Source organism: Nelusetta ayraudi, unplaced genomic scaffold (genome assembly GCF_046127955.1).
Source record: "Nelusetta ayraudi isolate G7.1 ecotype Tasmania unplaced genomic scaffold, CSIRO-AGI_Nayr_v1 ptg000050l, whole genome shotgun sequence".
Taxonomy (NCBI): Eukaryota; Metazoa; Chordata; class Actinopteri; order Tetraodontiformes; family Monacanthidae; genus Nelusetta; species Nelusetta ayraudi.
The window spans coordinates 2292619-2308598 of NW_027466100.1; the positions used below are offsets into that span (position 1 = coordinate 2292619).

Consider the following 15980-nt stretch of genomic DNA (forward strand, 5'->3'; position numbering starts at 1 on the left):
CTACAAAACGTGACAGGAATTACACCTGGAAAAGGAAGTAACACAGTGAAAAAAGAGAGCTGTTCACCTAGGTCTACTGTTCCACACAGAAGAAAAAGAAAACTGTGTTGAGCTGATGACTGTTCATGGAAGAGATAATGTTCATGGGAGATGGATGTGGCAATGAGAATGAGTTTTTTACAGTTAAATTCTAATTATTTGCGCACCCAGAATTTTAGGGTTTTTCTTCTAAGACTAAACAGGACACATAAAGTATTTAAAAAAAAATTGACATAACCTTGCATCAAATTTAACTGCAAATTGGGCAATCGCTCCGTTATCCGTTTTGTCCATTTTTCCATTGAGTGAAAAATTGGAAATCGGGAAAACGAATTGTTAACCGTTCATTTTGGTTGTCAAAACAGATATTGGAAAAATGAGCGGTCATTTCTTTTTTTTTTGCTTTTGTTTTATTTTGAAAAACGCATGAATGATGCATGGATTGATAAAAGATGAAGCATGAAGTTACACCAAGACACACACACCAAGAGCACCTTGAAATGAAAATGGGATCTATGATCAAAATCATAACATGAACATCCCGGAACAATGCGTTCCAAATTGCACTATGAAACTTAAGTTACTTTAACTGTGTCCCTTTCTGTGACAGTTTTCTGACATGACAGGAACACTATACAAACTCAAATATTAAATACATAGGTATGTATGTACAGATATGGACATCAGTTTGTTAATATTTGAAAGACCAGTGCTTGTATTTATCAATCCTTTTTTAGTCAGAGTCTGAATTGTTTTATTCAGTGCGTTTGCAAAAGACTGCATACCATGTCGTTCTGTATTCTCTGGTCAGGCACATCATCGATGGTTTGGTAAACATGGTATTCCCCTGCATTCTACAGGGAGAGAAGTTAATGGTAAGAGTTTTCATACACTTTTGAATTGATACAGGAAATAAAGAAACACTTAATGTGGTGACTCTTACATCTTGACTGTTTTTATCCACTTCCTTGGTATCTGTAATAAGAAAGAATCCAGTGAAGGAGTTAACTGGAGTTTGTAACAGCATGGCAGGAAAGTCATGAAAGTATTGATGAACTAAACTATATCACAACCTGCTGGTGCATCAGTAACTTCATGTCCTCTTTCACTGCATCCATCAATCTCCTCTTTAGTCTGATTCTAGCTCTCCTTCCTGGCACTTCCAACCTCAGTGTTCACCACTGCTTTCTACACATTTCCTTTCATTCCTGATAATCCTCTTTTGTTTCTTTCTTGCTGACTTTTTGTCCAACTTGTTTGTTGACTCAAAGTAGTTACAATCCTGGACCTTCTTGATCTCCTCCACCTGCTCCCCACTCAGACTACAGATCACAATTTCGTCTGCAAACATCAAGGTTGATCTTTCATGCAGCCCTGCCTTCACTTTGAACTCCTGCGGTGTCGTGGTGGTAAGAGGGGCCATTTGTCACAGATTTGCAGACACACTTCCGTCAGTTTGAACCAAAGCAGCTGTGGCTAAATACAAAGTTTAAAAAAAAAGTGTGAATTTGGCTTGAATAAACAATGTTATCTCAGTGAGTTCTTAGAGCACCTCCAAGATGTTTTGTTTTTTAACATCATGTACAACTAAAAAAAAAACTGCAGATGTAAAAAGAGTTTGCCTTAAAAACACACAAAGGCTGTGTCTCAATCCTCATCCTTCAGAGGATGCGTCCTCCATCGGAAGGTGGGTCCTTCGAAGGATCCGGCCAAGGAGGACAAACCCAAACCTACCACCCTAGTAACCAAATGGGACGGTCTAGCCTTCGGCGTATTTCCTGGTTGCGTCACTGCTGTTCCCTACCGCTGGCCAACCCCAGAAGTGACGTTTGTATAGCATCAAGCTAACCATTGGTTTGCCATCCAACCATGGCGTTGGATGTTCAACTAAGTAAAAACTCTACTGTTGTGTTAAAGCCAATTTAAATTCACAAACGCATAGGACAGACACACATATTCTTAGGATGCACCCCAAATATGTAGGGGGTGAGCCCACAATTTGGTTCAGCCCAAATCTCAGGATGTTCACAGGAAGCAATAAAATGGGGAGGAGCCCTGTGGACTCTCTCTCACATGCTGGTGGAAGGACAGCACGACCACAACTGGTATTCATCTCTGAGACGCAACTGGTAGGAGAAACAAAGACAAACTAAGATTACATTTTTTTGGAGTTATACGCTCCATGACTATTTGTTAAGTTTGTACTACAATCTGAGTTAAATTGGTAAAAAAAAACAAAAAAAAACAAACTTGAAACTAAATGTCTTTGCTTTGTGTCTAAAAATTAACACTTGTTCTTTGTTTATTTTTAAGGTTTTCAAGCTGTTCTATCATTTTCCAAAGATCTCAAGAAAATAAAGAGAAAAATCATGGAAATGAGAATCGAGTGGTCCTTTGAGTCCTCCAGATGAGATGAGCAAGCGGTTTTTCGAAAGTTTGGGCAGAGTTGTGGTTGACAAAAAATAAAACACACAAAACTTAACACCTATGATAAAAACGTAATGTTTTATGTTATGTGATGTTTGAATACTTAAATTTATATGTTGTGTCTTTGCCAGTAGATGCCGCCATTTCAGCTGACTTCCCAGGATCCTTTGCAGCATCACGCAAAGCATCCTATAGAACACAGAAGTACGGGAAGGATAGTAGCAATGCATCCTTCGAATCAGCTAAAAGTAGGGCGCATTTGGAGTGTCCTTCGAATTTTAGCGAATTGGGACAAGCCTTTGGGCAGTGCTATGACGTAACTGGCCTTCAAATGCAGGCTTCGAAGGATGCTGACCCTGAATTGAGACACAGCTAAAGGCAAGTTTGCTTTGAAGTGAACTTCTCTCACCAGAACAATAGACTTCATTAGGCACCATCACATCATTCGTGGGATTTGTGCCAGCAGGTACCTTATAATAACATGAGGTGTGAGAAAATAGCAATCATGTAAAATGATGGCGAAGGAGGCTTGATATCTTTCTGGATGCTTTAATTAAACACACAGCAGGAAAAGAATAAGGACACTCCACATGTGCGAGCTAGCGCTTTTCTGTCTTCCCCCCACCGGTTACCGTAAAAGCCCCAATATATGCGCAAGCGTATCTAAGTACCGTACCGTATATGACATCTCCCCCTTTTTGTGTCATGTCAATAACATCAAAACAACATGTAACTGAAAAAAATGGCCGTTCTGACCGCACCTACTATACATTAAATGAAATTAACCATAACATCAAATTAGGCATATCAACTCTGCTCAACGTCACACTTGAGAGACTGAGACTCTGAAATAAAGGTGTCAGTTACATATCATACACACCAGCATACAAACACCAACAACTTGAACATGAAAACAGCTTTCCTTCCGCTGTCTGCGAATTCCCCCCCCCCCCTTTCCCCCCCCCCCCTCCCCCAAAGGCCATGTGAATCACACCTGTCTTACAGGTTAAGTCTGTTGACCGGCCTGCACACCCGGCCAGATCTGGTCACGGTCTGACTAGGTGGAGGGGTTGTCGGCGGAGCCACACTCTGACTGACAGGACTAGCGTCCGGCGTGGTGGCACTGTCAGAGTGGGAGTCAGCGTTATCGCAGGGTGCTGTCTGGATAGGCTGATGAACCGACCCAGATTGAAGGTGACGGCGGTTCCGTCGCAGCTCTGCTCCTTGCTCCGTCCTGATGACAAAAGACCTCGGGGTGAGGCTTTCACCGGAGACCACCGCTGGCAAAGACCACTGCTTTTCATGGTCCAACTTGGTAATCACTGCATCGCCAGGTTGCAGGGCAGGTAAAGGCCTGGCTCCATGACGACGGTTGAAATAGTGGGCGTGTTTAGCCTTTTCTCTGCTGTCTTTTGTTTTCACCGCTGTCCTGCTGGGCCATTTAGGCATGAGGTTTTTCTCAAGGGTTGGGAGTGTGGTCCTGATCTTTCTCCCCATTAGCAGCTCGGCTGGGCTGTAGCCTGTGGTGGAGCAGGGAGTAGCTCTATAACTCATCAGAGCCACCAGAGGGTCTTCCTGCTTCAGGATTTTCTTTGCCGTTTGCACGGCCCTCTCAGCGTGTCCATTGCCTTGTGGATGGTGAGGGCTTGATGTGCAGTGCTTAAAGTCTATTTGCTTGGCAAACCTCTGGAACTCCATGCTTGCGAACTGGGGTCCATTGTCACTCACCACCTCGTCTGGAATGCCGAATCTGGCAAAAACTGATTTGAGTTTCAGGATGACTTGTGTGGTAGTCGTTGAAGGTAGGTGCAGTATTTCCAGGAACCTGGAGTAATAGTCTGAAATCACCACAGAGGTCCATTGCGATTCTTTTAAAAGGACGCTCTGGAAGCGGTGTTGAAATGAGAGGCTCCTTTTGCTGTGTTCGTTTCAGTTCCTGACACACCTGACATGAAGACACTAGCTTATTCAGCTCAGTAGAAAGTCCGGGCCAGCATACCGAAGAAGAGGCTCTTTCCCTACATTTTACAATACCCTGGTGCCCTTCATGGATTTTCAGGAGTATCTCACCTCTCATGGACTTTGGCACCACGATCCTGCTTCCTCTTAGAATGAGGCCGTTGTGCTCTGATAGCTCAGATTTCACCTGGACGTATTCCTTTGCATCCAAGGGCACACTGCTGAGGTGTTCAGGCCAACCCCTCTTGATGAGCCTCGCTACAGACTGCAGCTGAGCATCGTCTGCAGTCGCCATTTTGATCTCATCCATTTTACTTGCCGACGCAGGGATTCCTTCCACTACGCTAGCCACGTAGCATGCAACTTCACTATGTGTGTCACTCTCTGTACACGTATTGGCCAGTGGACTGCGTGACAGGGTGTCGGCAACAATTAGAGTCTTTCCTGGAGCGTACTCTGCTACTGGGTTGAATCTCATGAGCCTCATGAGAAGGCGCTGGCATCGTAGAGGTACGCTGTCCAGGCTGCGATTGTTGATAAGGGGCACAAGTGGCTTGTGATCTGTTATCAGCTTGAACTGCTCCAGGCCGCTGAGGTATCTGTCGAATTTCTCACATTCCCACACGCCAGCTAGCCCCTCTTTTTCAATTTGGGCATAGCGGCTTTCAGCTTCGGTGAGGCGCCTGGAACAGTACGCCACAGGTTTCCATTGTTCTCCATGGAGCTGAAGGAGAACCCCCCCAAGTCCATAACTACTTGCATCGGCTGATACAGCAGTGGGTTTTCTTAGGTCGTAGTATGCAAGGACCGGCGCAGTTGTCAACAGCTCCTTGATGTTTTCGAAGGCCGCTTGTTGTGCGTGACTCCATGTCCATGCACTTTTACTTTTCAGGAGCTCATACAGCGGCTGTCCCATTGTTGAAAGGTTGGGGATGTATCTCCCCAGATAGTTCACCATCCCCAGTACCCTTTTCAGCTCCTGCACGTCGGTTGGTGGTGACAGCTGCCGAATAGCCTCCACTTTGTCGGGGTCCGGCCGAATCCCTGACCGGTCGATGAGGTGTCCCAGGAACCGCAGCTGGCTCTGCCTAATGGAACACTTCTCACGGTTCAACTTCAGACCTGCTGTCTCGATGCGCTGCATCACTCTTTCCAGGCGGCTGTCATGCTCCTCCACAGTGGCCCCATAAACCAGAATGTCGTCCATGAAGACTTCGACACCCCCCAGCCCTTGCAGTGTCTCCATCATCTTCCTCTGGAAGATTTCCGGTGCGCTGGTGATGCCGAATGGCAGCCGCTTAAACATGAACCTGCCAAACGGTGTGATGAAGGTTGTGAGTTTGCAGCTGTCTGGGTGCAACGGTATTTGGAAGAAGCCGCTGGCCGCATCAAGTGAAGAGAACACTGTCGCCCCACTCAGCTTCGCTGTGATTTCTTCAGTGATAGGCAGAATGTAATGCTCTCTTTTTACAGCTTCATTCAGCTTTTTGAGGTCGACACAGACTCGGGCTCTGCCTGTGCTTTTCTTTAGGACCGGCACCATTGGGGCACACCAGTCAGTGGGTTGTGTCACTCTTTCAATGATGCCGTTTTCCTCCATTCTTTGGAGCTCATCTTTTACTTTATGCAGCATAGGGAGTGGTACACGTCGTGCTGTGTGTACAGCAAACGGCTGAGCATTTTCTTTCAGCTGTATTTTCACTGGTTCGGTCTTTAACGTCCCATGCTCACCATATGCTTGCACATGCGCTCTGTTGCACACTGCTTCGTCCACTCTCTTTACTAAATTCATCTTTACGGACATCGGCCTGCTGAGAAGGTTGTTTACAGCATGACCCCCGATGACGTATGCAGTAAGTGGGTGAGTCTTTCCCTTGTATGTCACTGTGCTCTGTGTCTTTCCAAGACACTGCAGCTCGCCTCCAGGGCTATCCAGTGGAATTTCAGATGGCTGTAGTGGACCTTTTGGGATGAGTGAGTGGTAGGTATGTTCGCTAATGACACTCACATCGGCTCCCGTGTCGATCTTGAACTCTACTGGTTTAGAGCCCATCAGTAGCTGGACAGACCACTGCTCTGATGACCCATCTGCTTTCCTCACAGCCCCCAGGAAGTACGGCAGTTGCTGCTCTGTATGCTCTGTAACTTCACTCACTACTTTCTTGCTTCTGCAGACTCTGCCCCAGTGTCCTACTTTATGACATATATTGCATGTAGACTTTTTAGCTGGGCAATTTTCGTCCTTGTTGTGCCGTGCTTTGCCACACCTTCCACACCATCCCACTTCTGACACCATGTAAAATGATGGCAAAGGAGGCTTGATATCTTTCTGGATGCTTTAATTAAACACACGGCAGGAAAAGAATAAGGACACTCCACATGTGCGAGCTAGCGCTTTTCTGTCTTCCCCCCACCGGTTACCGTAAAAGCCCCAATATATGCGCAAGCGTATCTAAGTACCGTACCGTACATGACAATCAACACTTAAACACTTACACTCGCTATATTTGCGATATATTGAAATACATGCGTGTCTTAAATGGGATATTATTATTATTACCACTCCTCGACTGTCAACAACTTCCATGTCAATAGAGTCATCTGCAAAAGAGAAGATACACGGAATCTTAACACCTTGCGTCCGCTGACATAAATCTAAATTTAGTTTAGTGACTTTTGTATGATCTTTACAGAAAATTCACTTACTGGATATATTTCCACGTGTCCTATAAAAAAAATAGTGACAAACACTGTCATCACTACACACACACACAACATTAAATCTCATGTGACATTAATTTTGTTTAGTATCAATCACTTCAATTTGAAGTATAAGGAAATAAAAGTGCTGAGGAAATTGTCGTTTAGCTTATTTTGCATTTTATGTCTTACCTTTTGTTAAAACAACTTTCTGAAGGGAGAGAGGGGCACAATGTCAGAGTTGCACCAGTGGAAAAGTTAATAATGATTCTCTCTTTTTTCACTTTATTAATTAAAAAAAATATGATAAGGGCTAAACCAAAAATGTGTTCATTAACGGCTCCCTTAACTGTGATGAAAAGGCATGAAGGTTCTGTTTAACTTACCCTTTTTTATGAATAGCCATCCCAGGAAACTGACACCAACAGCAACTCCAAAAAATGTCACACCTGCTATGATCTTGATAATGTTGTCTGTTGAAGAAGACACAAATATTTGTCAGTTTCACCTCCAGTGGAAAAGCACTTGAAGAAACACCACAACATGAACAACAGAATGGCCACATCAGTAAGATCAAAAACAATGATTCATGATTAGTTTCTTATGAAGTGTTCACTTTCAATAACAAAAATGACATATATTGCATATGTTTAACAAAGGCAAGAGGTTGTCCCCCTCTAATACCACGCTCTGTTGCATACATATATACACATATATATATATACACATATATATATATATATATACATATATATATACACATATATACATATATATACATATATACATATATATACATATATATACACATATATACATATATATACACATATATATATATATATATACACACATATATATATATATACATATATATATATATATACACATATATATATATATATACATATATATATATATATATATATATATATATATATATATATATATATATATATATATATATACATATATATATATATACATACATAAGAGGCAAACCACCTCAAGACACATACAACAATATTCACAACACACTAATTGTCTTGATGAACTTTTTGTCCTACTTAGAAGACAAGGCTGTGGGCTATATGGCAATGCTGGGTCTGACTCATGATTTCAATGTGGTCACATTAGCTTAGTGCTCAGACTTTGTGCACTGTCACACTACTTCCCCACTATCGAGTGTTAAAGCTTCGTCAAAATCTTGCTGTCTTGGTCTGAACTAATATGTTGAAATGTTCATTTTAAAAATGTATTAATTTGAAACAAAGTTTAATATGTCTTTAACACTGGAAGGTAAACAAGTCAATACTTCAACCAAGTTGATTCAATAGATGACGTTAATTATGGATTATACAGAAAACGTAGTGATAAAACATAATTCACATTCAGAACAAATTAATTTAATCACATAAGAATCAGCACAAGTTAGTTGTGAACACACACACACACACACACGAAAAAACAGCAACACTGAGTGAGCGGCTCTTTAGGTTTTAGACTTTGTGCCCTGTCAACCTACTTCTACACTATCTAGTGTAAAGATGGGTTTGTCATTTTTCCTACTATAGAACTCAAGGGATAAGCTCAGTTTCATTCATTTAGTTGTTCAATGCACCAGGATAAACAGTCCTACCTTTCACTGAAGTGGTGGGTGATGATGTCCCCAACTGCACTTTGGCTGTAGAGCTGGTTTTGATTGTAGTCTGTATCAGTGATGGTTGTGTGGTGGTCCTTCTTGATTCACTCTCCACAATGTCTACATTTACAAAGAGAATTGCATACTCTAAACTGCATTGAGGTAGGAGTTGGTGACATGACAAACTGGGATTAAGTACAATCGGCAGTGTGTCTGCCTCTCATGCTGCAATATCATCATCAAAATTGAGCCAAATACATTGTTTTCTCAGTCTGAACTGGTTTTCTGCACTACATCCAATAAATCCTCAGCAGTTTATGTCGTCATGTAATGTTTCATTTACCTGCCAAGTTGCATTGTTCACTATGAGGAGACAAGGTGTTGGGATCACCTTTCAAACTGTAATCACAGCTGACGTGGCTTTGTTGAGGTGAGAGTCTCAGCAGGTCATTAATTGAGGCATAAAACTGACAGAATTACTTATTATCCATTGTGCTTCTGCTTGTGCTCTGCGCTTCGGCTCTTTTATTAAAAGAAAAAAAAAAACACCTGCCACAACCAAGTGTTCTGCAATGAAAGGCACAGTGTAAAGAAATACAATTAGATATTTTGGAACAGGGAACAAAAGAAAAGAAAATCTGTGAGCGCGGGTGAAGCTCAACGCTAATATTGCAAAGGCTGCTGTGTTTTTACATTATTTACAACTAAATTTCTAAATTTAGAGCCACGGAGTCCCTGCACACACCCAATGCGTCTACTGGCCCTAAGCATGTTATGGCCATATGGGCTCAGTTTAAATGAAGAATAAAACACATGGCCTTGGATAAACATTGCACTGAGTGAGAGCCACTCCTTAGTCAGAGAGAAGAGAGGTGTTGAGGTGTTACGATATACTGCCCATTACGGGAATTGGTCAAAGAAATCACAGTGCGGACGAAGACGCGCCTAACAGGTGTAACTTTGATGAGTTTAATGAAAAAAAAGTGGCTGTTGTGGACAATGATTTAATTTCATCACATACTGTCACCAACATAGTTTGTTACATTTTAACGTTAAATCTCTTGCAGAAGTGTTGGCAGATTTTTATTGACAAGAGTCAGTGGTCTTGTGAGCTGTTCTCATATGGCAGATGTTTAAATCAATGAGTTGAACAGAATATTTGCAGTGTTCATATTGTGAAGCTCTTAAGGTTGGTACGTGGAATCCTCTATACTGCAGTGTACGAGTTTATAGTTACGAGTTACAAAATGATTACAAAATGTTTCAATCGATGCATCACTTCTGGTTATGGTTTTAAATGTTCTCAGAGCATTGCATCACACTATTAAAATAGACATGGCGATGTGAGTTGAGATGAAATACACCTAACCAGCAGATGATGTGGGGCACCGCTTGTGACCAGTTTGGTTGAAAACCTGTACTGTAGAGTTGTATCTAAGACACATTCAGATGACTGCTGTTGAATTTTAAATGAACATAAACTAGAGCTGTATGCCGCCCCTGCCGAACCTATGCAAATGCAACATGCGTCATTTCCGTTTTTAACGACTGGGGGCAGTAAAGCGCAAAACCACGGCGAGTTTTACATGACAGCGAATAAGAATCAACTTCCAGTTTGCGGACTATATCAAGTCACTCGTTTTAATTCTACTGCAGCTCGTATGGATCCGAACGAGGAGTAACGACTGGTGGGACAGAGTGGTGACGACTTTATTTTCGGATCAACAGTGGCTGGCAAATTTTCGGATGCAACGTCGCACATTTAATCTCATATGTGGGGAAACTGCGACCGCTGCTCCGCTGAAATACGCTAATGCGGAATGAAATTTATTAGCGTCATAATAAACGAGTCTAACAAAAATGATGTTTTCGCTTCTTGTTTGTAGCTTTATAATGACGACGCTGGAAGTTGGGGCGCCGACCAAGTACGTACACGGGAGAGGTGAGTGGAGTAGGCGGTCGTTAATGTGGACTGAGCTCGCATTCTGTTCGCACGGCCGTGACGAATGCGTTTTTATGCGATGCGATCACCAAAACCACCACTTGGTCATTTCATGCGTTTTTCGTAATCTGATCAGCAAAAAACGCATGAAATGACCAAGTGCAAACAGGGCCTAACAAAGGCAAAACGGATGAGGATGACAAACAGCAGATGTTTGGCCATGATGAAGCTGCCACAAGGTTCTACAAGTCTAACTATCCACTGGCTTTACTTCTCTTTCTGTGAGAAAATGCACACAGGAAAACCACAGTGGAACACTGAAGTTTTTCTCACAGGAAAGCAAAAAAACCACTAAGAAAATAAATGAAAATAGTGTGCATGACTTATTTGGAAGTGATATTACTTTTGGAAAAAGGTAAAGTGTTAATGTGAAAATGTGAAATGTTTGTTGAAAAACAATAAGGACAATAAGTGTGACTGCAGCAGTGAACCGGTTTTGCTATGTTTTACTATGCTTCAAGATAGTGTGGCAAGTGTAAGGGTGGGTGAAAGGAAGTTCTGTTGTCCAACAACGCCACCTGGGGACTTCGTCCCAGGAACTAAATCTAAATTGCGCAAGGTTCGAAACACCACTGGGCGAGAGACGGTTTTGAATTACCTTCACAGTTTTATTAGACAAAAAAAAGGAATTAAAAGTCAGGTATATTCTGCTACTGAATCATAATAAGTTGCACTTTGACCACAATAACAAACATTGATAAATGGGTGGACAGAGCTGGGGCTTACCACGGCGGCCAAAGTCAGGGTCGAGGGAAAGGAGAACTTATAAACGAAAAACACCTGTGACACAACACACTCACGCAACTGAAAGTAAGTGAATAAAGCCACCAAAAGGGGGAAGGGGAGGCGGACAACGCCGACTTACCGAATGGAGGCACAACCAACGGGAGAGTTCCCGGCAGGACAACCCCAGCCTCACGCCACCAACAACCTGCCACACCGCCTTGAGAGCGGGACCGTGTCATCGTTATACAAATATAACATGATCGGAGGAGGAAGCAGAGCGGAGTGCTCATACCTGTGTTCTGCACAAGATGAAGCGCGTGCAACCAAAGCGGCGAACGCCCAAGCTTAGTTATCCAAAGATCGCGTGCAACCGCGACGACAAACAAAACAACGTTGCCGCACCAGCACGAGGCCCGCCACACTGGGCGACAATCACGGCAGCAAACCAGCTGATCCCGAAGGGACAGTGAGAGACAGAGGTGCGCCGGAAGCTGCCACCTTTTCAAGCGGGTAACCCCGCCCATTAATCAATGCCCAGATGGTGTCAATGGCCCAGCAAAACAAAGGAGGGAGAGAGAGAGAGAGAGAGCCTCCAGCACCCCTGCTACATCAGCAAAACCAGTCCAGTTGCCTCAACTTAACCTTCTACCCTTTATGTTTTCAGTTATGATGAACCTGTGAATCAGTGCCTCGATGTAGCGTTTTCTGCCTTGACACCTTTGAACACAATGAGTCACTTAAATGTGACCGGCTGAAGTTTCAGAAGGACAGAAAGAAGCCTGAGTCATGTCATCCCTTCCACCCTGATGTAAGATCCTGAGTGTTTGTGCCAGTACTACAGTTTTAGAACTTTCCCCTGAATCAGAATAATTCTCTGAATTACAATTTTCGAGTAACCTCATGGTGAGTTTTATCGGAGTCATGGAAAAAAAATAGTCAGAAATTAGTTTTTAGAAGCAATGAAGATAAGGTCAGTGAAAAGACAGATGTCTAAATCACACATTATATCTAGTCTGGCTTAGACTGTTAACTGTAAGTATTTTCATGGTGCATCATGGTGGATTCATTTAAAAGTGGCTTCTTACATAAGGACAGATGCTGGTCCAGTCAATTAGTTTCTTGTATTAGCACAAGTACAGTAAATGAGGGTCAAGACAAAAAAGCAGTCAACAATTTAAAAAAAAAAAAATTAAGAATCAAGGTTTGTGTCAGACAGGACGATATAACAGGAAAGACAGCAAGTGACTGGCAGACAGCAAACTGAACAATAGTTGGGCTGACAGGAGTTTCCAGGAACATCAGTCATGTAAGAAGCTTTAGTATGAGCAGGAAGCTTTTTTTCAATTGCACCCGTTTGCAAGTTGTTGCTTTTACAGTGGACTGAAAACAAAGGGAAAGGAAGTGTGAAGTGTGAAGTGAAGCAAGACAACAAACAGGAAAACCTCAAAACTAAAGCAGAAAAACTCCCATTACGAACAATCAGTAATAGCATTAAAATCAACTCAAAACTGTTTGCTGTACAATTGAGTAAAAACAATGCAACACAAGTTTGATGTGGCATGACAACAGAGTTGGGCCTTTGTATTCTTCTACGACATGAACCAGGTTCTTCTGGACCTTTAAGGTTGACACCTTATTCCATCTTACTCTGAGGAAGAAAGGAAGCAGCTGTCAGTGTTTTCATTTAAAAAAACAACAACAACAAAACAAAAGAAAAATGGCCATGTGGTCATTTCAATATGATTAGATCACACATTACATCAGTAATGGCAATCAGTCAGTCGTATTTATTATTGTGACCTTTTGTCAAAACATTTGTTTTAAAGAGAGCAAGAAGGATGATATAAAGTTGCAGAGGTGGTAATTTCCATTTTCCATCTTGCTGAGGGCTAACACTGCTATAACTGACTACTGATTAGATCCTTCATAGCCATCAATCAATGTTCAAAAAAATATAATACACAGAAACACCAAGAAAAATGTTTCATCACCATTGTTATTATTATTATTATTATTATTATTATTATTATTATTGATAGTACCAGTAATAATATGTTAGAATTGGCACCCAATATAAACAGAAACCCACAGTAACAAGAAACAGACATTATTACCTGCTATTGCGCATGCAGCTGTCATCTGCAAAAGGGAAGATGTTGTAAACCTCTATGCTCTGCAATGCTACTATAATTATCACTTAACAATGCAGTTTAGTTTGGTGTGTTATATTTGTATTAGTTAATGAAACTATATGATTTCCTGAATACTTAAAGATGACAATGCTTTGTTCCCTATAAAGAAATAAAATGAAATGAAAAATGTACAAAGTGTCAGTCAGTGGCAGGGTGTGTTGCAGTGTTATAATCACTGATTACTGAAAAACAAATGTTTCAACTTACAACGTATCTGTGCCTAATGCGGCCACTTCTGTCTTCCAACTGATGGGATGACGAATACATTTTTTTTAAATGATGATTAAAGAAACTTAAGTACTTCCACTAATATTATTGCTGAGCACATATTCACAGTGATGGATTATTGTTACCTTTGGTCATAACATTTGTCTGAAAGAGAGCAAGAAGAACATTATCAAAGTTGCACAGACGGATGTATTTAGTTGTAATAACGTTTTACATTTTACATCACATATATATACATATATATATATATATATATATATATATATATATATATATATATATACATATGGGTTATATACAATAATATCACTTATAACTAACAACAACAATTATTTGTGAATGCAGCTATAAAATGTTCCAATCACTTACAGATGACAATGCTTTGTGTCCTACAAAGAAATAAAATGAAAAGAAAAATTACAACGAGTCCTAAGAAGGAGGCAGAATGTGTTGCAGTGACTACTTACAACATATCTGCGCCTAATGTGCCCACTTTTTTCCTCCCCCTGATGTGATAAAAAAAAATTTGTTTCAAAAAAATGTATATTTTAATACTTTTAATATTGGTGCTGAGCACATATTCACAGTGAATGATTGTTGTTACCTTTGGTCAAAACATTTGTCTGAAAAAGAGCAAGAAGAACATCAGGAGTTTAGTTGTAATTACATTTTTCCGTCTTGCTGTGAGCTCACACTGCTATTACTGAATGCTGACTAGGTCATATTTAGAGACTGTGGGGAAGTTTTCCCTTTGATGAGTTTCATGGGTGGATTACATTGATGAAGACAAATAGGCTAAATTTGGAGGAGAAACATTTTTCCGCACATCCGTCTGTTGCACTTGACAAAAGTTAAACCTCACGTCAAGAGGTAATGGTAAAAAATGCATTCAGGTTCGACTGAACTTACCTGTTCCAGGTAGAGCCCATCCCAGACACAGAATGCCAACAATTACTCCAAAACAAGTTACACCCACTTTCAGCTTCCATTTCAGCAGTTCTATTTGGTCATTCATGTCTGAGACAAAAGCAAAAAGAAAGAAAACTGAAATAAAAGTACATGCAGTGAGAAGGCAAACCAGAAACCAACTGACAGCCACAGAGAGAGAACATCCTGAAACATAAGGTGAAAACCATTTAAAAGCATTGCCTTTGCGTCAAGGTTTGCACAGGTCACAGCCTCTTATTTCCCACTGAGGTCAAGAAGAACCACGTGGCAGAGCTCATGGTTGTCTGTGCTAATTTTATGATAATTTACAGGGAGACTCAGTACTGTGTTAAAGTAGTAAAATAGTGATATCATGTATCTACAGTATTTATTCAATATTGATTTGTAATTTTTTGTTGTGATATGAACCTAAACACACTATATAAAAAAAGAACTCACGGTTCCCAATCTGAATCTGAAACAACCAGTTTCCTCGCATTACACTTATGAGACACATTCAAGTCAGTAATAATAGGCCTCATGTTAAAAAAGAGAGAACACACAGCAAAGTTTGCTTTATTTGGCTATTTGTTTGTGAGAAAATTATGATTTAGCAGAAGCTAAATATGAATTATGAAAGTAAAATGTTAAACCAATAGACCCATGAGACATTATGTTTTATCAAGGTCCCTTCTCTCAAATGTTTATGAAGCAAACATTTTAAATAAAGATTTTGCATTTTTAAATAAAGAGGGGTGTGCAGAGGTTCTCTGGTTACTCCGGCTTCCTTGTCCATGGGTGTGTGCGTATGTGTGTACATGAGCCTAGACTTCTTTGTAACTTTTCGGACAATATAATTTCAGCTCTGCCTAAAGACTGTTAGCATCTAAAACATTTAATTGTATATTGCTTTTCTCAACATTGATTGTTTCATTCAGCATACAGATAGTTAAAGGAGAACGATGTAAGTCGATCACTTCTGTTTTGGTTGTTGTTTTCGTCCACAAAACTCCCCCCTAAAGTTTTGTGGTGCAAATCACTGTCATAGAAACTTACAGTTGGCCAGCAATGGTTTGTTCTAGCATCAAGCTGCTGGTACCTGGCTGAGGGGGGGGGGGTGTTTGTTTCATAGTGCTGA

At 41.1% G+C, this 15980-nt stretch overlaps 1 protein-coding gene and 1 long non-coding RNA gene across 12 annotated transcripts in view; both read right to left on the reverse strand.

Moving 5' to 3' along the window:
* Window positions 1–564: 564 nt before the first annotated feature.
* The window catches only part of LOC142895745 (uncharacterized), a 135398-nt gene continuing 119982 nt past the window's right edge, over window positions 565–15980 (reverse strand). For 8 of the 10 annotated variants that reach the window (XM_076037002.1, XM_076036999.1, XM_076036995.1 and 5 more), the window contains 8 exons: window positions 8765–8887; window positions 7512–7598; window positions 7318–7336; window positions 7132–7151; window positions 6986–7026; window positions 2876–2936; window positions 983–1014; window positions 565–893 (listed from right to left, as the gene is read on the reverse strand). In XM_076037002.1, coding sequence (XP_075893117.1) covers window positions 798–893; window positions 983–1014; window positions 2876–2936; window positions 6986–7026; window positions 7132–7151; window positions 7318–7336; window positions 7512–7598; window positions 8765–8887 — 479 coding nt within the window. In that variant the 3' untranslated portion in view covers window positions 565–797. The remainder of the gene's footprint in view (window positions 894–982; window positions 1015–2875; window positions 2937–6985; window positions 7027–7131; window positions 7152–7317; window positions 7337–7511; window positions 7599–8764; window positions 8888–15980) is intronic. The other 2 variants (XM_076036993.1, XM_076036996.1) reach the window with 2 other exon arrangements.
* On the reverse strand, window positions 13011–15285 carry LOC142895746 (uncharacterized). 2 transcript variants are annotated; one of them, XR_012928249.1, is made up of 5 exons: window positions 14825–15285; window positions 14520–14538; window positions 13895–13933; window positions 13610–13634; window positions 13011–13143 (listed from the first exon to the last, which is right to left on the reverse strand). It is a non-coding gene; the product is annotated as an uncharacterized LOC142895746 (long non-coding RNA). The 2 variants fall into 2 exon arrangements; XR_012928248.1 differs by lacking the exons at window positions 14520–14538; window positions 14825–15285 and having other exon boundaries at window positions 13895–14183.